The sequence below is a fragment of the Prunus dulcis genome, chromosome 7 (genome assembly GCF_902201215.1).
Source record: "Prunus dulcis chromosome 7, ALMONDv2, whole genome shotgun sequence".
NCBI classification, from domain to species: Eukaryota; Viridiplantae; Streptophyta; class Magnoliopsida; order Rosales; family Rosaceae; genus Prunus; species Prunus dulcis.
Genome location: NC_047656.1, coordinates 13,407,277 through 13,427,153, shown reverse-complemented (window position 1 = coordinate 13,427,153; position 19,877 = coordinate 13,407,277). Strand labels below are relative to the sequence as shown.

The 19,877-nt window shown below is 36.8% G+C and overlaps 2 protein-coding genes and 1 long non-coding RNA gene across 3 annotated transcripts; 1 reads left to right on the top strand and 2 right to left on the bottom strand.

The window, feature by feature from the left end:
• Window positions 1-6,541: 6,541 nt before the first annotated feature.
• On the bottom strand, window positions 6,542-13,240 carry LOC117635879 (intracellular protein transport protein USO1-like). Its single transcript, XM_034370256.1, has 9 exons — window positions 12,908-13,240; window positions 12,275-12,472; window positions 12,036-12,158; window positions 11,512-11,549; window positions 11,259-11,427; window positions 7,654-10,905; window positions 7,440-7,565; window positions 7,129-7,265; window positions 6,542-7,007 (listed from the first exon to the last, which is right to left on the bottom strand). Exons 1-9 carry the CDS (start codon window positions 12,986-12,988, stop codon window positions 6,770-6,772), a joined length of 4,362 nt encoding a protein of 1,453 aa, XP_034226147.1. The 5' UTR covers window positions 12,989-13,240; the 3' UTR covers window positions 6,542-6,769.
• Window positions 13,241-15,040: 1,800 nt separating this feature from the next.
• Window positions 15,041-16,245, top strand: LOC117635093. Its single transcript, XR_004586868.1, has 2 exons — window positions 15,041-15,209; window positions 15,762-16,245. It is a non-coding gene; the product is annotated as an uncharacterized LOC117635093 (long non-coding RNA).
• A 76-nt stretch (window positions 16,246-16,321) lies between these two features.
• On the bottom strand, window positions 16,322-19,699 carry LOC117635092 (caffeic acid 3-O-methyltransferase). Its single transcript, XM_034369426.1, has 4 exons — window positions 19,179-19,699; window positions 18,220-18,556; window positions 17,883-17,947; window positions 16,322-16,717 (listed from the first exon to the last, which is right to left on the bottom strand). Exons 1-4 carry the CDS (start codon window positions 19,581-19,583, stop codon window positions 16,418-16,420), a joined length of 1,107 nt encoding a protein of 368 aa, XP_034225317.1. The 5' UTR covers window positions 19,584-19,699; the 3' UTR covers window positions 16,322-16,417.
• Window positions 19,700-19,877: the final 178 nt, after the last annotated feature.

The following is a 19,877-nucleotide window of genomic DNA, read 5'->3' as shown; positions in this document are numbered from 1 at the left end:
CAAGCATACAAGCCCAAAATCAAGTGTATACACCAATGCCAAGCATCCAAGCCAAATACCAAGAATACATGCCAACATCAAGCATACATGCTAATACCAAATATACACGTCAAAACCAAGGATGCAAGCCAATATCAAGCATACAAAACTAATATCAGACACACAAGTCAATGCAACTCTTGTAAACCACAACCATGCCAAATCAAGCATCTCTTGTCACTCAAGCACATCAATCACGCAAGCTAACTTATTTTGGGCTAAAATTCAACCATGCCTTATCTTCTCTGTCATGCCACAAAATAAGCCAACTTTTGGTAACCCCAGTGGGTAAACTTTGATATTACAATGTCTAGGAAAGCTCTTCAAGGAGACACCTTCGGTGTCTAAGAAGGTTGGGTTTTAAGCGGGACCATTGCGACCCCTCCAACCTTCCTAGAAAATACCTGGCTGTGATTTCGAAGACTCTTAACTGGTTATCCTTGAGTTGCTTATCGTTACATTCATATATATATATATATATATGACCAAGCTAGTAGTTGCCAAAATCATGCTAATCTTCATGCCAAGAAAAACAAAACGACTACGGCTAAGTAAGCAAGCATGGATATTTCATGCATATTGCAGCCATGCCATGCCATTGCCAATTATTTGGGCTGAAATTGATTATTTGGCCCATCTCGCTGCCACTTAATGGCTTCAATAATCAAGGGGGCTAATGTTGAGGCCCAAAAAAGTCATGGGAAGCCCAAAGACATTTAAAGCCCAACATAACATATAATGTTTGTCATGCGTTAATTCAAGCTGTATTTTGGGAATTAATTTATTAAATAAATATAGAAATAGTGTACATGTCATGCCAAACAAATAATACATTTTTCATATGTCAATCACCTACCAAGCTCACATGAACCCAAGTCATGTGGTTTACGGGACTTGCACAAGGGATTGTGGTGTGGAAGGTTATGGAAGTCCACAAGGCCCACGGAAGCTCTTGGATAATGAACACTTTGGGCTAACTACCTGGGAGCACCAAAGTCCAAGCCCATTACTTAGAGTTCTCCAATGTGGGTGAGCAAATGATAAATTTTTCAAGCACTTCCTTTTATCCATAGGAAATTGTCATTTTCCAAATGTCTAGCTTTACCCGTTGGAAACAAACTGTTTCCAGCACTTCCTTTTACCCATAGGAAATAATCAGTTTATGGTACCTAGCTTCACCTGCTGGAAAATAGCATGCCCAAGTGCTCCCTTTTAACCATTGGAAATATGCTGGTTCCAGCACCTTCCTTTACCTACTGGAAATAAAGGAAAACCCTCACCCTCTATAAATTGGCATTCAGGGCTCAGTTAAATGGCACCAATTTTTCTTCAGCCATCAAGCCCTCTTATTCGGCTGCTACAAGCAACACAGCAACCATCAACCCCATTCTTTAGCCATCAGGCCCTTCCTTTAGCTGCTGGAGCAGCACAACAACTTCTTGCTTTGTCTACTGCAAGCATCCAAGCAGCCATCAACCCCCTTCTTCAATCATCACACCTCCTTCCTAGCTGTTGCAAGCACCTCAACCATAACCTCATCTCCTTGAAATCCATCATCTTCTTTATAAAGCCTCACCAAGCATAACTCCAAGTTTTTCCTTCCTTCCAAGTTATAAACATCATAGCCTTCAAACCTCAAGCTTTTTCTCCTATCCTCATTCTCTTGAAACTCTTAAATCCCTATAGCCATAGCCACAAACAATAAATTCTCACCACCCAAACTCAAGCATATCAAACACCAAGCCAAGCACAATCATTCTCATTTGCTAAACTTGTAGGTCTTTAGCTCTCACACTCCAAGCTCTCATGCCAAGCTCATATATATCTCATATCAACATCAACAAGTCGTCTTCAACTCATCCAGAGCGAGCAACATCTTTACTCATTGTTGGAAGCTTCAATTTCAAGCTGTGTTCTTCCATCTTCTTCCTCTCTTTCCCATAAACACATCCAGATTGAGCAAGCATCACCTCTCACCTCTGGAATCTTTCATTTCTTCCCATTTTTTCTCTTCTGGCAAGCCACCCAAGAGCTTGACGAAACTTTCGTCAAGCTACTTGAAATCCACTAAAGTCACCCATCCCCTCTCCCTCTCTCTCTCTCTCTCTCTCTCTCTCTCTCTCTTAGCTCCCAAACCAGAAGCCTTTCATGCCAAGCCTAGTATTATCTTGATTCACCAAAGCAAACTCTCGTACCAAGCATGTGCAACATCGATGCACTATCTCCAACTCTTCGTCTAGCTGCCGGAAACATCAGCACAAAACACTCAGCCGTTGGAAGAAGAACAAAGTATTCCCCTAGAACTTGCTTCTCCCTCGGGATGCTTTGGGCCTAGTTCTCGCTAACTCAGAAAAAGGGGCAACGAATGCTTGATTCACCACTCTATGGCGGTCCAAAAATCAACAAACCTTGACAACCCTTCCGATGAAAAAAGACCCCAACAAATGCTTACATTGTTTGCTAATAGACAGACTTAGTACTAACAAATTTTTATTCACAACTTTTCGTACACTCATACTATAATACTCAACTTCTCATATACTCATACTATAATACGTGAATTAATAATACCACATAACAGTTTAACCGTTATAAAATATATATATATATATATATATCACTTCGTTATCACATTGAATATTTTGATGTATGTTTATTTTATTTATTAAAATTTTAATGGTGGGCATCAAACGAGTTGAACGGTTCAAACTGCCAAATTAATTCGATCAATTTGATTGGGGTACAACACTGAATGTAATCTTAGACCAACTAAGTTAAACTATAATTAGCTCGGTTAGTTTGATCTATAAGCCGCATATGTGGCAATTTTATTATTTGTTGGCACTAATATTTTCTTGTTGGTTGTTAATTATCATGTACTATTATGTTTCATCCTCACATATCAACCTTTTATATAATTATATTGTTAGTTTGTTACTTCGATAGAATGTTGAATGGTTCTAGGATGCTAGAAATTTGAAAATTAGAATGGTGAATGTAATATTGGTTTTATATGTGGTAGAAATTGTTAAGATTATTACCTTGATGATTTTGGCTTCATAACATTGGAAGAAAGATTTAATGTATTTGTTTCAAATTTCAAATATAGAATTGTGTTTCATGTCGCATGACTAATAGATTTGAAAAGTGTGTATATACCTGTTCTAGAAAATGAAGTTATAAAAATAAAAATAAAAAAGGGATATAAGATGGTCTCATGTTCGAACCCTGATGGCACGTTGATAAAGTATGTGTGTGAAACTCTTCTTCCTCTTGTAGTTTAGACTATCACTTGAATATTCATAAATAATATTTTCTTTTTAAAGAAAACTGATATGAATTTATATTATAATTGGGCTAAACCACTAAAATAATAACTAAATAAATAAAATAGTATTGAGCTTAGACCTAAACCACCGAACTGCCCAAACAAAACCATCCATTAGCGGTTTGGCTTGGTATTTAAGTTCAAATCGAACTAAACCACGTCATTTAATAATAAATTAATTTAGCCGTGATTTAGAAGTGAAACCAATCCAAATCGTACTGCGCTCACCTCTAATTTTAGTTGGCCATGATCAAATCATAGTCTATGAGAACTGGATACGCCTAAATATAAGCAAGCAGAAGAATCCTGATAAAAAGATTTATATCTATCTAATTCTGGCCAAATGGCCAATATCATATATCTTTTCCAGAATTCATCTCTGAAAGTTTTAGAAGAAATGGGGTGAAAGGGACTAATTTTATCTGTCGGTAGGGACAATTTCAGGGGTGGTCTCATTCAGATGTGAAATTCAACCGTTCATGAAAAAAAAAAAACATAAAATATATATGACTTCTTGCTTTCTGCAGCAATTACCATATAGGTTTATTCATAGTATAATGCAGAGATGAACTTATTAACTAGTGTTCTGCAGATAACAATATATATGAAAAAGATGTTTTAATAATTAAGCTACATTGCTATGGAATCTGATAGTGAGGCTAAATGCAATTTGCAATAATTAATGTGCAAGATTCTGGGAGCAGAGAAGCAAAATACTCAAAGATTTACAGACAGACAACAAATAGATTAGTACTGCAATCATAAAGTATATATTCTTAGCCATAGGCCTGCTGCATATACCAAACCTTAAGCTTTGGCCAAAGGCCTGCATAATAATACATAACTACAAAGTACATACACAGGAAGTCTTCATACCTAAAACAAGAAAACAGGAAAAGCACACACAGTGTCTGACTTTGACCGCCGGCCCTCACGATACCTTCCCGGAGCTCGAACACACGTAGAAGGCGAAGAGGGACGCTGCAGAAGCCGAAATGCCAAAGGATTGAAGTTGCCCTTTTAGAGAAATCCACCTCCTCGAGAAGGAGATTCAGCTACTTTCAACAATCTTTATTCTTCCCCAGGCTGCCTTGAAAGCGAGACTTATAATGGGGTTAAGTAGAAACACACTTACTTAATTCATAGAAATTAAAAACACCAACATCATCATCCAGACAAGCGAAGAAACTTAATTAGGCCACCCCCACCAGTTTGGTTCAAGCCATTGGCAGGAGTGGCCAAGCATGAAAAGGAGATGATGGGTTTGGCCCTGCAGCAGTTTTACTAAGAGGGTTTGATCACAAATGTTTGGATTGATTGTTATAGCAAATTTTGGGTTGGTCATGAGAGTAATAAAAGGTGTGATGACTTGGGTAGTGTGTGGGGACTTTTTTGCTAAAGGAACCAAAAAGAAAGTAGAAAAAGCTAGAAATAGAGGTTGCTAATTCAGCATCTTCCAAAGGATATGCCATTGCTTCAAATCTGATACATGACACCTCTTCCTCTTTCACTTTGGCTTTCATTTTTTCTTTTTACAAAGACATATGCACATATTTTTTTATAATGTCAATTTGGCATTGCTAATATATGCTTTTGTTGCGCACAGAGGTTTTGGGAGTGTGTGTAATGCAATAGGATTATACTAAAAGATTTCATGGCCTGCTAAGTGGCAAATGGTTGGACACTGGGCATAGTACGATGACCCTTTTTTTTAATCTTTATCACAAATCACAGAACCAGTACAACAAGTGAATCTCAGCCATCCAATTCCCTTATGCAACTCCGTCACATATTGGTACTAATTTACGTGTATTGAACTTATTATTCAGGATAAAAATTTAATAGGTATGTATATGTTATAACAATGTGATTAATAAATATGATGAAGCAATGTGATACATGCAAACATATTATTCATTAATTAATAACTTGGGGTTTTGGATTCTATGAGGGGATGAATCACTTGGCCTGGTAAGACCGGGTTTGCCACGTGGCGCCAAATCATGTGATGTACACGGACAGATCTTTGGCTTTGTTAACATGGAATTGCACCCTCTTTAGTCTGAAGATGTAAAAGCCTTAAGTATGTGATGTAAGGTAGGCTTTTTTCTTGAGTGTTCTTTGCTTTTATATTCCGAGTGAGATTTCATGCTCTCATAGTGACACCAGCAATTTCGTTCCCTTATTTTTATCAATCACAGAAAGTTTGATACTCTTTCAATTGATTGCGTAATGCCTTTGAAGGAAGGTTCTCTCTTTGATGGTTCTTGTTTGTGCTTTTTTTTAAATATAATTATTATGAAATATTATTTACTTTCTTTTCCTACCTACTTTCTTGAGTTGAATTGCTCTTTGATGAGTCAGGTGACACCATTTTAAGTATGGTGTGCTTTCATTTTTCCTTTTCCAGTCCTTCTAAATTTTGAGCAAACCGATAATATTACTTTAATCGAATTCCATCCCTCCTTGATATTACTCAGACTTGAAGCATACCTCCACTCTTAAAGATGAGATGCCCATCGTCAAAAGTGGTTCATATTTATATGGTGATTTGTACATTCTGTTTCATTGAAGTGATTTATATGTCGAAGAAAGATTTTAGTATGTTAATTTGCAGAAAGCAAAAAAAAAAAAAGTGTCCAACTTTTCTTTAAGAAATATGTAACTTTAGTAGTAGGGCATTTGTCCGTCATATCCACGGCGAAATTGTGTCCTTGCACTATTCCTGTTATAAAAAATGTATAGTTTTCCTCTCTCGTAAAGTCAAATACAAAAACTTTTATATTACAAATAACCTTTGTTTATATGTTATTTATAATATAAAGGTTTTTGTATTTGTCTTTACAGAAAGAGGAAAAATATATTTTTTATAACAATTCCTAGCCTGAATTTTTTGTTTAATGAAAAAATGTATGTGATTTTCCACTTGGTGAAGAAATTGGTAAACAATTCACAACAGTTGAAAGCTCCATAGTCTTTTCCCCTACGTGAGAGCAGGCACAGTGCACCGCACACACAATAAATTTTAGTATTTATAGGGGATCCATAAAGTTTTGGAAGAATATTATCTGATCCCAATCAAACAAGAGCTAACTAATGTGCTTAATTTGCAGTCCAAGTTGATAGAAGAATAATTTAAAAAAAAGTGCACACAGTGCTAAAGAGATGCTAAACTAATGTTAACTAAGTATAATCATTTTATTTGAATTCTGTAGTTGTAATTAACAATCTGTGGCATATTCTCCTCTACACTAATTCACTCATTTGAATATTCATTCAGGTGGGAAAATGTGATGTACAAAGATGCGTTAAAAAGCTACCTGAGATTGGTAGATCCTCAAGAATATAATATGACGTGCAGTCATTTTCAACAGGTCATGACATCAATGGAACCATCATCATTCATGAGAACCACCTTTTGCCACCCTTGGCTGCTTTGAGCTTCATCACAAGTTCCTCACGCTGAGCTTCTACTTCGGCGTATCTGAGGCTCATGTGCAGGTAGCGCTCGCGAATGTCTTTCAGTTCTGTCTCTAGAGATGATCTCGAGCGTTCATATCTTTCTTTTGCGGCTTTTTCAGCTTCAGCTTTCGAATTTCGACGAGTCTCTGAATGGTTGTGTCGAGCCTCAGACAACATCCTGCGGGGTAATAATAGATATGCATGTTAAGACTGAATCATACATAAAACATTTAAAGGAAGAAGGCAAATGCTACTTATTAATTTGTTTCTAAGGCATTATGCATTCCTATTTCACTAACCTATCAAGCTGAACTTTATAAGTGTTATTTGCTTCCAATGCCTTAACAAGTTCATCCTCGAGAAATTTAATCTTTAAACCATAGTCAACTCCAGCATCACGAGGACTTCCATCATGAATTTCATTTCCATTATCGTCCTGTAATGGCGAAGAATAAAAGGAAAAGAACAAAACAGAAGCTTTGTAAAGTTACATGAAATCACAACATTGAGAGGAGTCCACAATCATATATTACTATGCAGAAATCAATTCTATATACTGTGTCATTAGCTGTAGAAGCAGGATTAATAATGAATATTTCAGATGTCTAACCTCTCTTTGATACTGGTTTCTATAAGGATGATTCTGATCTTTTGCAAGTCCTTGTACCTGACCAGTCTTCAAAAATGGCTTCCTTCTATTATCACGTCGATGACTGCTGTTCTTCGCCATTTCATTCTGTTTAAGCAAAGAACGTTAGAAACCCATAACTTTACAGTCTTGACGTCAACTGTTAACAAGAAAATAAAGAATCAATGGCACTTACTTTTGGGAGCTTCATATCTTCACCAACAGGAATTACTTTAGTACTGTTTTTTGAGGGGCTGGAAATCTTTGGACTGCTAGAATCCCTCTGTTTCTGTCTTTCTTCCCTAGTTAATTTCAGTTCTTGTTCAAGGGCTTGAGACCTTCTTAGGCACTCACTTCTCTCCTCTTCAAGTAGCTTTATTTTCTGCTGATACTGCTCATTAGCTCTCTTGATCTGGTTGAGTTCATTTTTCAGCTCAGCATCCTGTGCACATAAAGCCTCTTTAGCAATTAGATTACCTTCCATCTGCAGAATTTTTTCCTCCAAGAGAACTTTATTACGTTTGCAATCCTCCAATTCAAATAAGGCCTTCTCCAATGTTGAGATCTTCTCATGGAATGAACTCTTCTCTGCCTTCAGATCTTCACATTCCTCAGATATTGAATGAAGTAATGCTTCCAATTTTTCTTTCTCAAATGTGGTTGCATCAAGCCCATTCTTAAAAGCCAAAACTTCATTCTGACAATCAGTTAATTTCTGCAGTTGAACCTTTAAATTGGTAGATTCTTCCACCAGCTGTTGCCGTTCATAATCAGAAACTGTAAGCTTTAGTTCAAGATCATTCACAGTGGTCTTCAATTTTGCTTCACTTGATTTGTAACTCTCAAACAACTTCAATAGTCTTTCATGATCAGCCATTGTTGATTCCTGGTTTTGTTTAGAAGCAGCAAGCTCAGCGGACAGGCCTTGTAGCTTCGGTTCCGTTTCTGTTCTCATAACATTCAATTCATTCTCAGTCTGTATTGCTTTTGATTGAACCTCTTGGAGAGCAGATTCAAGCATTGCCTTCTCAGCTCGTAATCTGGATGCTTCATGGATGGCATCTGAAGCTAGTTGTTCTCTTTCTTTTTTAGTTGCAGAAATTTTCTTGGTAAGTTGTTCTACCTCTTGCTGAAGACTTTCAACTTCAGTTGCCTTCTCCAAATACATCTCATTGAACAAACTTTCTTCCAAGTTAAGTTTCTCCCTATATGTCATGTTTTCATCAAGAAGTGCATCTAATTCTGAATTCAGGCTTTCCTCTTTTGAGGCAATGTTTTCCAGCATTAAAGAAAGATCTTTTTCCAGCACTTCAACTCTTTTGGAGCAATTGGTAAAGCTCTTATGCGATTGATTCAACTTTGCTTCCAAGAGGGAACACTGCTCTTGCAACTCCAGCTTTTGTTTCTTCAACTCCTCATTTGATTTCTGAAGAGAATTGCACTCTTCAATGAGGCTCTCAGCAGTAGCTTGTAGCTTTGGGTTTGCCCTTTTCAGATATTCACCTTCTTCTCGAGCTTCTGACCACTGACCTTCCAAGTGCTTTAGTTTCTGCTTCAGTTCTACTTTATCAGATTCCATCTCAATCTTCAATCTGCTGATCTCATCTTGGAGACTCAGACAATAAGATTTAGACTTGTCTAATTCTAATTGGTTGGCCTCCTTTTCATCTGTCAAGTATCTTTGTTGTGCTTCCAGAGCAGAAATATGTGCAGATAATTGTATGTTTTCTTGTTCAAGCTCTGACACATGAAGATCCAGTTCACATTTATCAGCTTCCAGCTCTGAGGATTTCCTTTCAAGCACCTTGTTGGAGGAAACATGGGAATTCACACTGCAGCTAAGCACCGTTAATTCATTCCGCAAATCATTCAAACACTTAGAGCTTATATCACTTTCTCTTAACACAATTTCCATTTGTTCCTCTAGCTCTATTTTTTCTGTTTGAAGATCAGAAACCTTAGCTTCTAATTCATTCTGGACCTGCCTTAGAACCCCGATTTCTTCTTCTTTGGTTAGCAAGTTAGCCTCAAGTTTTGCTATCTCACACCTGTTCTCTGTCAGTTCTTTACCCAGTTCAGTGACTTTAATTTCTAGTTCCATTTTCAAGCTCTCAAGTACTTGACCTGAAAGATCATTATTGTTTGTAATCTCCCCAAGCACTTTCTTATTAAACTTCTCCTCTGCATTCTGTATTCGTGATTTATTTTCAGTCACTGAAACCTCACTGGCTGGAAGATCAACAGGTGCGTGTCCCCCAGTGGAATTTTTCTTTGCTACCTTAAGCTTGAACAAGAGTTCCAAGTTTTCATCCGTCAGCTCATTGCAATCTCTCTCTAGCTCCTCCACCTTTTCTTTCAAGACTTCAATTTCTCTGATAAGATCAGCTTCACCTCCATTCATGGTGATGGAATCCATTTCTGCAGAATGCCTTTCTTGGAGAGACTCAGATAACTTTGCTTTCAATTTAACAATTTCTTGTTCTTTGAAAAATAATTTACTTTTGTATTCCGTCTCGATATCCAAAAGAGTTTGTTTGTTCAGACTCGATCCATCCTCTATCTCATGGGTTTTCTCTTCCAGGGCCTGCTCCAGCTGTTGCACCACAACTTGCAACTTGTTCTCTGATTCCTGCAATTGTTGCAGCTGAAGCTTTAAATATCTGTTTTCCTCTCTAGTTATTTTGATAGAATTCTCCATATCACCAAATTTTGCCTGTAGTTCTGAAAGATTCTCCAACTCCATTTTTTGTTTTTCAATTGTCTCTTCCATCTCCTGGAGAACCGAAACCAGCTCAATGTTTGATTCTTGACTTCTCTCCAACTGCAGGGCCAAATTGGCTACAGATTCTTTTTGGAACTTCAGTTCATCCTGCAATGCCTTCTCATTCTGGGACGTTCCTCCTTCCAGAGAAGTTAAATCCTCAGTACCTGTTTGTTTCACCACTGAATTCTCAAACAACAATTGTAAGTGTTCAACTTCTTTCTTCAAGCCATCACGTTCTGCATATGCTGCCGAAAGCTCCACATTCAAATTTGCCTGCTTTTTTGACTGATCAGAGAATTCTGTCCTCAGTATCTCCAAATCAAGCATTAGCTTCCGCACGTTCCTCTCCCACATCTTAGCTTCCGCATGTAGCTCTTCAATTGTAAATTCTGCAGCTTCCAAAAGGTTTTTAGAAGAATCAGTGGTTGTCAAAGGTGATTCTGTAAAATCTTTCCGAGACTGATTAATCCTGGAATTAAATGATGAATGATTTGATGGAGAAGGGGCATCAGCAGGATAATTGCCATGAGTTGTACTAATGGGGGAGTTGGTTGAATCTTGTCTTCCAATCAAGTGGTTCCCTTCACCACTAAGGTTGCTTCCTGGGGACGTATTATCCCTCCTTATGGAACCCTCTGCCGAGTCATAGCTGTTATGTGAACCTGATGCAGAGAAACTACTTCCCTACAAGAAGTGGGGAAGATTTATTAGTTTCATGGTAACGATAGACCGGTAGACAGCTTGTTCATTAGCATTTTATTCCTTTAACAGGGTCTACGCAAATCAGAAAAATAATATAGTCTAGATATCAGACACTCATTAGAAAAAAAAAAATTTCTCTAGAAAATCTTCATTAGATAAATTGATACATCAACAAACATAACACTTAATTTCTGGATCATGCTCCAGGTTCAATTGAAGCAACACAAGAAAAGCTACTAAAAGAAGCACGCGATGTTTGTATTGTAGCAGTATTCTGAAAGCACAAGCACTACCAATAAATGAGGAAAGAATAGCAGGGGAAAGTTTAAACATACTCTACTGCCAGGCTCTCCAGGATTTGAGGTCAAGCCAAAATCTTTCATGGAGGAAGATCCGACGCTCCTCCCAAATGTACTATTAGATCCATTTGATTTGTTGTCGACATCAAGACCATTTGCATTTGGTTCTTCAAAATGACAGCTTGTCTCTTTTGATTCTTCATCACTAAAAACATGAACTGAAAATCTTCACTATCAAATAGAAAAGTAATTATCTGCAGACTAATGCAAGCAATCATTTGATACTAACCTGAGCCTTTTTCTTGGTGTTAGGCAGTTAATTTTCACCTGCAAAACAGCAAGATAAGCAAAAATCTGCTGAAAAGACAATTCGGAGATGACTTCTAGTGCAATGAGATGGGAGAATGGTGAAAAGAAAATGAATACTCAAAGGGATATATTCATGTTTTTACAGATACCTTCAATGAGTATTCACATGCACCCTTCTAGATTGACTTTGCAAAAATGGTATAGATTTGAAATAATTTTTCATAACAAATGACGAAAGTATCGAAATGCAGGAAACAGTTAGAACAACCATGTTTTAAAGATGGTAGGCATCAATTTTCCAAGGAGATATATTCAGATGTTTTCTATCTTTAAGGAGATGGCAAAGACTGTGATGCCTTCAAACAAATAGTCATACTATGCACATTGGCCAAAACATAAGAAATGTGCGTTGACTCAATTCAACATAACAAGGGGGTCAAAGGGGTCAATTTTTGTTCAACATATCAAACATCTAATGAGGATATATAAATTTTTATAACACACCTGCAAAACTGTCCCATAAGTGCACTTCTTCAATGGAAGAGAAACTGGAACAGAAGAGGTTGAACTTATATAATCCGACATATTGACTGTAGTCTCGCCAAGGATGCCGGATCTTGCCGATCCCTAGGATCAAAAAGTCATTTGGGAATCAGCAAGTAGATAAACCAAAGTCCACATTGAAGAAAGTCAATTGCCAAAAATAGCATGTTTGTAACAAAATCAGTGAGAATGAGAAATACCATGGAAAGGACAAGCTTGAAGAAATAATCTTCCATCTCCTTTGAAGAATCATCCTGCGAAACCCATATCGATTCGGAAAGAGTTTCAGTCCATTGACAGTTTCCATTACGCACCACTGCTTTGCTTGATTTAGCAATTGGCTTCCCAGTTTCTACAGAGACAATGGATACAAACAGCTTGTCCCATCCTCTAGGAACCTGCAATCACAAATATCATCATCAGCAAGAAAGACATCAAAAACTCCATCTGCTGAAGGAAAAATCCATAGAACAGAACAGAATGATAGTGTGAATCAGAGTCCCTTGATTCCACATGATCATCGGTCCTGATTCCAGGAGCAAAAGATATGGTGTTTGTGTACATATATGGAAATCAAAAACAAAATTTGATTATGGTTTGCAGAATTCAACAATTGTGCACTTTCCCATTATACATTTTGACATAAATTTTCATTATTTTTCCAAAAACTCTTGATAAAGGTCTAGAATTGACATAGATTAATCCCACCCTTTGGGTGTGGGGACACCTCGAGGTATTTACCAAAAAAAAAATGCATATTACACCATAATTGTCTACCTCCAATGCAATGCTCAATATTAAGCACAAATGAAAACATAAAGAAATGAATATACCTGGAGGGCCTTAAAGTGAGAGAACTTGAAATCAACCCTCTCCCCTGATTTAGCTGGCCTGTTCTTGTGGAGCCTGAACATTTTTCTCTCAATCAATCTCTCCTTCTCCTTCTTCTTCTTCTTCTTGTTGTTGTTGTTGCTGCTGCTGCTGATAATTAGTTAATTAAGTTCTCTTACTCCATAATTACTTCTCATAATAACACATCTCCATCACAACCACCAACATTACCAGCTAGAGAGAGAAACAGAGCATGTCTGACCAGTGTGACCAAATGAATGAATGTCTGATTCTTCTGAATGAAGCGAGAAAACCAAAGAAAACAAGAGAGAGAGAGAGAGAGAGAGAGAGAGAGAAAGCGTTAGCTAGCTGGTCATTGTTGCGAAGGTTGTTATTTTATTTTCCCTTCGACTTTTGGCGTTTGCCTTCTTCAATCAATTTATTTCTTTGACAAAACACAGAGAGAGAGAGAGAGAGAGAGAGAGAGAGAGAGAGAGAGTAAGCGTATAAATGAATAAATGCGGGTGTGGGCAATGCAAGGCACTGAAACTGCAAATCGGGAAACAGCCTCCCTCCCTCCGCTTCTTAATTGCAGTTTCCTACTGCACTACGGTATCTCTGTACACTCTTCCCGCAGCTCACTCTACGCGCTTCCCCTCCAGTACTCGCGCTCCGCATTCAACACGTAGAACATGGAAGTCAGCGAACCATTCGGGTTTCTGACGTGTCAGAGACTCATTGGCTTGAGAAGAATTTAGCCTTTTATTTTAATGGCAACATCGAAGTTAATAGCAAAATTAAGATTAAGGTGAGTGAGGGGTGGTGGGGTTAAGATGGGAATGTAAGTGTGATTAATTGTTTGTTTTTCTATTTTTAGCCTCGACGCCATCGAATCGAAAGTCTTAGATATTTCCCAGATTTTCTGCTGCGTCAATGGGCCCGGTTATGCGTACAATGCTTCATGGCTCTACATGAGATGACAAAACATCGTGGGTTAAGTATTTGGAAACTTCCTTGTGTCTAGGTGCGCATGTACTCTCAATTTTCATTTGTTTGGTTGAACATTCTAGGCTGGGAATCTCAATCTAAGGTAGCTCTCGAGGTTTGAAGTTTGTCTGGCACGAAACAAGATGATCGATGCTTTGAACTTGAGATCTAAGGCTCCAAGTTATAAGTTCGAGTCTTGAGATTAAGTATTGTAGTTTAAGGTCCAATGTTTAGAATTTGAGATTAGATTTGAGACTGATGATCAAGAGTTCAAAATTAGTGGCCGTTCTGAGATTTTAAGGGCCCCATACAAAACTAGTGATATGACCTACTAGAATAAAGTCTTGAACAAAAACATATAAAAAAAAATTAGAAGAATTATCAAACAAATAATTCAACAAGCAATACAAAATCACAAACTCAAAGGCGTCTCTAAAAGGCCGTTCAAGAGGTTATTTCTTAGGGTTAGTGGTTAGGGTTCGAGTTTGGAGTAAGCGATGTTGGATACGAAATTAGGGTTTTGTCTAAGATTTGATACTTGTTGCTCTAAGTTTATGATGTGACTTTTAAGATGTGAGGATTAGAGTTCGAGTTTGGAGTAAGCGATGTTGGATACGAAATTAGGATTTTGTCTAAGATTTGATACTTATTGCTCTAAGTTTATGATGTGACTTTCAAGACGGTTAGGGTTTGAGAGTTTTTTTTTTTTTTGCCATTCAAGCTTCAAAACTCTAACTTAGTTATAGATCCAAGATTTATAGTTTGGTACTTAAAGTCAAGGTTTAGAGTTTTCTTTTGATTTTTCGATTTAAGGGTTGATATTTGGTGACTAGAGGTAAGGAATTCAAACCTAAATGTGTGCTTACACCCCACCTTTATAAGTGACTAGAGGCCACCTTTTTAAGTCCTCATGTATGTTGCTTCAGTTGAATGAAATTCTTCTTTAGATAAATAAATAAAAAAGACTAACTCACATGCGTTGGCGGGGCTATGCAAAGCCCAGCCCAAACTTTTTCAAAAAAAAAAAAGACCTATATGTGTTATAAGTCCAGCCCAAAAATAAAAAGAATTAAAAACAAATCCTATTCATATGTTGTCCATCCATGTGGTCTCATCTTTTTTATCTTTTTCTTTGGTCATTAGACTCTCTCTCTCTCTCTCTCTCTCTCTCTCTCTCTGCGCTACCAGACAGCAGCAACAATTTTCTCTCTTCTTCTGTTTTTGGGTCAAATTCTTCCTCTATTGGCTACATCTTCTATTATCTTGGGTGGGCAACTTGGCAACAACATCTTCTCCTCTCCTTTTGTCACCAACAAGGTATTATTCTCATTCTCTCCTTTGTTATATATCTTTAATTATAGTTTTAATTTAAAATTGAGTATTCTAGGGTTTAATTAGGGATGAATTATAATTTTGAGATTTTGTTGAAATTAATTAGGGCTTTAATTAGGGATGAATTATTCTAAAGCTTTGATTTGAGATTTTGTTAAAATTGAGTATTCTAGAGTTTAGTTATGGATGAATTATAATTTTTGGTTTGGTTTTGTTGAGATGCTATTATGAGAATTTGTTTGATTTTTTGTTGGTATGTTTGATTAAATTTTTTTCTAATTCATAGGCTATCTTTTATCATGTCATATCACAATTGGAATCCCAAGAGAACAAAGAATTTGTTGTTTTTTTTTAAGAAAAAGAATGATGGGTCATCATCTAGTACATTGTCTTCTAGCACTTCTTTATTTACTCTAATATGTGATGAGCAAAATCTTCCTGAGTCTCCCATTGTTGAGCCTCCAGTTGAAAGAGTTGAATATCAAAGAGTCGATGATGATCATGATTTTAATATCAATTATCTTGAGCGTGATCTAGGATTACGTCGTTTAATATGCAAATATCCGGTGAATGAACAAGATAATGTGCGAAGAGCATATATTCTTTTAGGACCATGTCAACCTGAGTTAGAAGCTTATCCAAGCCACTTAAAAGGGCAGGACTTTCGTCGATTTAATAAAAAGTGGTTTGGCCAATTCACTTGGCTTGAGCATTCAGTTGCTAAGAATAAGGTATTTTGTTTTTCTTACTTCCTTTTTGACATGAATCAGTCACACCCAACCTTTATTGTTGATGGTTTTACTCTTGAACATGCATTTACTTTTGGTTTTAGTTTTAGATTTTGTATTTGTTAAACTTTTATTTATGGATAGAGATGCATTTGAGGGTAAGACTCATTATGTCTCCCCTGACTAGGTGTATCTTTTTATATTTATTAATGAAATTCACTCGTATCGTCGAGTTTTATATGTAAGTTTTGCCCAACCGGCTTTTTAATCCTAGAATCGCAACTACTCACGTGTAACTCTAACATTCTTTTTAATCACGTACATTACATATTATGTATTGTGTAATGGTTGGCAGTAGAGTATTTTACCTTGAAGGAGTTAATTTATATATATTACTCTTCATTTGCTCTAATCAAATAGAAACATACAGTTGAAAATTTCCAAATTAAAGCCATACTACACTTATCACTTTTGGAATTCTAAGACGGTGTAAAAATAATCGATGTAGATTGGTTTGAAGTGAGAGAAGCCAGCAGAGAGACCAAGCTGCCGTAACTCATCCTCAGTCCGATTCTTGCCCTTGGCCCTATAGATTGTCATCACGAATATGTCGTTTTCTAGGAGGGCACGCGTCCTACGACTGTCGTCTGATTTCGTTGGCAACACCGGCTCACAAGCTATCAGCTTCCCTCCTACTGGAAGCGCTTTGTAACAATTCTCCATGATCAGCTTGCATTCGCTATCCGTCCATGTTGATAAAACCCACTGCCAAGTGATACAATTAATGTATTAATAATAATAATCATGATAATTAACCTTCTAATCACTACGTAAATTTGACAAAAAGTCAAAGAACTACAAATTGTACAAGATAATGGGCAAATTCATTACACAAAACTAAAATCCGACTCACTGGAAACCGACTAAAACTCTGATCATACTTTAACACCCGGCTCATTGCCTTACAAAATTTGTGGTTCTTTACTTTGTAACGACCCTCCTTTTGTGTTTTACTTCTTGTATTTAGCTCTTGTGGTGAAATGAAATTTGATGGTTTAAAACCAAAGGTTTCCTTTTTGTTCTTATTCTTAATTTAGTTAACCATTTGTTGAATAAATGATGTGTTATGAACTCAAAATCAAATAAAGGAAACATTAACTCATTTTGGAAACTTAGAGCTAGAAGCCTATATATATATATAGTACCCTTTTATTGAGGGACACCTTTTAGGGTTTCCTATGAAATTTTTCAAATAATCTATTTTTTAAGTCTACATTCATAGATCATCTTTGCAAAAAATTAGACAAATCGGAAACCATTTTGATATCCAATTATGTCCTACAAAATCAATGAACACCGTGCTTCAAGAAAGTACTAAAATTTCAATAATTCAATTGAATGGTCAAATGATATTGGATTTAAGTGATTTTTTGTAGAAATGATCTTTGAATGATCATCTACAAAATAGATGGTTTAGATTAGTGAAATACAATATGGAGTAGGCCCTATAAAGGTGTCCTTCAAATAAGAGTTCCATATATATAATCTTGTTCATCATGATTGATGCATTTAAAATAGTTAAATGAGTCATAAAATATATTGAGAAAGATGCTTTCTTGTTTTTTTCTATGGAAGAAGGATATGCTTTCTTGTTTTTTTCTATGGAAGAAGGATATGCTTTCAAGCATAGCAATTTGGTTTGATTGGGTAAATGGAAGAAGGATATGCTGAAGTTTAGAAAGTCCATGGATGATCTTACTTATATATATATATATATATATATATATATATATATAATATATGCGTCAGTACTTCTTACCCTGTTTTATCATTGTTTAAAATTTAGAAGAATATGATCAAATGAGTTTTCTCCATTTGTATGTTTTAAATAAAAAACAGTTTTTTCCCAACCTAATGGATTTGCACTTACCTTCATGAAAATAGCATCTCCACTGGGAATTGACTTGAACATGTCACCACCAACATGACTCACTCCTGCAAAAATCATTAACATATACATGAGCTCATTTGAGGTAACATAGGACTGAATTTTTTTTTTTTAATACGAGAAAAGGTGAAAGTAATTATTGAAGAAACGAAGGGTAAATCCAGATCGATCGAGATAATTAGGCGAAAAAATTTACACACAAGACTGATTTTTAATGCAATATATTATCATAATTTTTAAAATTTTGCCAAAATAAGATTTATTTAACAGATGATTAACTAACGCATTTAATAATGATTAACACAGTAATTAATCTCACCAGCTATAGTTGGTGCCTTGGCAACGACCTCAGGCAAATCAAAGTTAATCCCTTCCCGAACACTAGGATGCTTCTGTAGGATCATCCGCAGGCAATCCCCAGCACTCCCACCCACATCAACCAATCTCCCCACTCCTTCAAATCCATCGTAGCCGTCCAATATCGCCTTCATGAACGGCACCGATACACCCGACATTGCTCTCTGCATCAAGCCGTTCATCTCCGGCTTCTTCCCATAGTACTCGTACGCCGGCTCACCGTTCACCTTCACGAACGGCTCTACCGTGGGGTCCACCACAGCCTCATGCACCATAGGCCACGCCCCCATTAGCACATCCTTCAAAAATAAAATTCAACATTATTATGAAAATATTCATCAAATTTGGATAATATCATAGATTAACAATTTTTTATATTAAATTTTTTTAAACATAAAAACAAAATGATATTTTCATAAAATTTGAATGAGATCTCAATTCCAGGTTTCATCAGATATCTTACAACTAAAAGCTCTTTCTTTTTTCGTTCCAGTTCCTCCACCACCGCGAACCCAATTAGATTCAGGAAGTGCTGAAAATTCTTCCATAGTTTGGCCAAAAAAAAAGGTGTTGGGAAGAAAATGTGACTAAAGTCTATGCAAATACATATGAATCTATAACAAAAGTTTATAGAAAAGTATGAAAGTTTATAATAAAAGTCTATACAAGTTTTTTTTAAAATTCGGATAAAATCTATAAGAGTTATATATTTCCAGAAAATCTGTCACTTAAAAAAAAAAATTCAAAATCATATACAATCCTAATTCAATACACCACTATAACTTGTACTAAACAAAATCCAAAAAAAAGAAACACAATTACACCAAGTTTTACTTTATTAATTTTAAACAAAACAAAACAGTAAAAAATCAATTGATACCAGAGTGAGCTTGTGTCAACGAGCTAGTAAAATTACAAAACCTGGTGGTGTTGGAGGATGTAAGGGCCGTACGACAGACCGTTTTGGTCGGTGACGAGCGTTTTACCAATCTCGGTGAGGGAGAACTTTCTTTGATGGGAGCCGCCGTCGTCGTCGGCGTTGACCAGGTGCTCCGCAAACACACCGTAGCTGGTGAGCATGCGGAGGATGCGCTGGAGGTTCTCGGCGTCGCCGCCTCCGTCGGGGAGTACATGTGAGAGGATGGCGGAGGCGGAGAGGGGCGTGTTTGAGCCGCCTTGCCAGATGGCATCGGGGACGTTGAGGCGAACGACGGCGTTTAGGGACATGGGGACGCTGATCATGTTGGCCAGCTCCAGTATGCCCAGTCTGGCTTCGTTGCTGGGCTGCTCTGCGGTGGTGGTCACGTGACTGACGTGATTCTCCATGTTCAGCTCAAAGATATTAGCTTACTTACCTTTCAGCTTCTTCTCGTGCCTCCCTCCTCTTTCTGTTTCTCCACAAAACGTATATTGTCCATAAAATTTTGAAGATAAGGAAGGTGGATAAATAAGATAGGTGGGTAGAGTGTTGCTATTTTCACTTCACTATTTAAATTTAGATTCTATCTTATCATTCATTTTATTCACTAGTTTTTCCGTACGTGCTTCTGCGCCTGAGAGAGGTTTTTTTTTTTTAATTTAAAATTTAAAATTTATTTTAGAATTAAAAAAGATAATGTG

Excerpts from the sequence above, each read along its gene's own strand:
- LOC117635879 (XM_034370256.1), bottom strand. The coding sequence starts at position 12,988 with ATGTTCAGGCTCCACAAGAACAGGCCAGCTAAATCAGGGGAGAGGGTT. Across the intron at positions 12,473-12,907 it reads CTCACTTTAAGGCCCTCCAG|GTTCCTAGAGGATGGGACAA; the intron begins GTATATTCATTT and ends TTGTGATTGCAG. Across the intron at positions 7,566-7,653 it reads AAGATATGAAGCTCCCAAAA|AATGAAATGGCGAAGAACAG; the intron begins GTAAGTGCCATT and ends TTGCTTAAACAG.
- LOC117635092 (XM_034369426.1), bottom strand. The coding sequence starts at position 19,583 with ATGGAGAATCACGTCAGTCACGTGACCACCACCGCAGAGCAGCCCAGC. Across the intron at positions 18,557-19,178 it reads ACATCCTCCAACACCACCAG|GATGTGCTAATGGGGGCGTG; the intron begins GTTTTGTAATTT and ends TTATTTTTGAAG. Across the intron at positions 16,718-17,882 it reads GAGATGCTATTTTCATGAAG|TGGGTTTTATCAACATGGAC; the intron begins GTAAGTGCAAAT and ends ATCACTTGGCAG.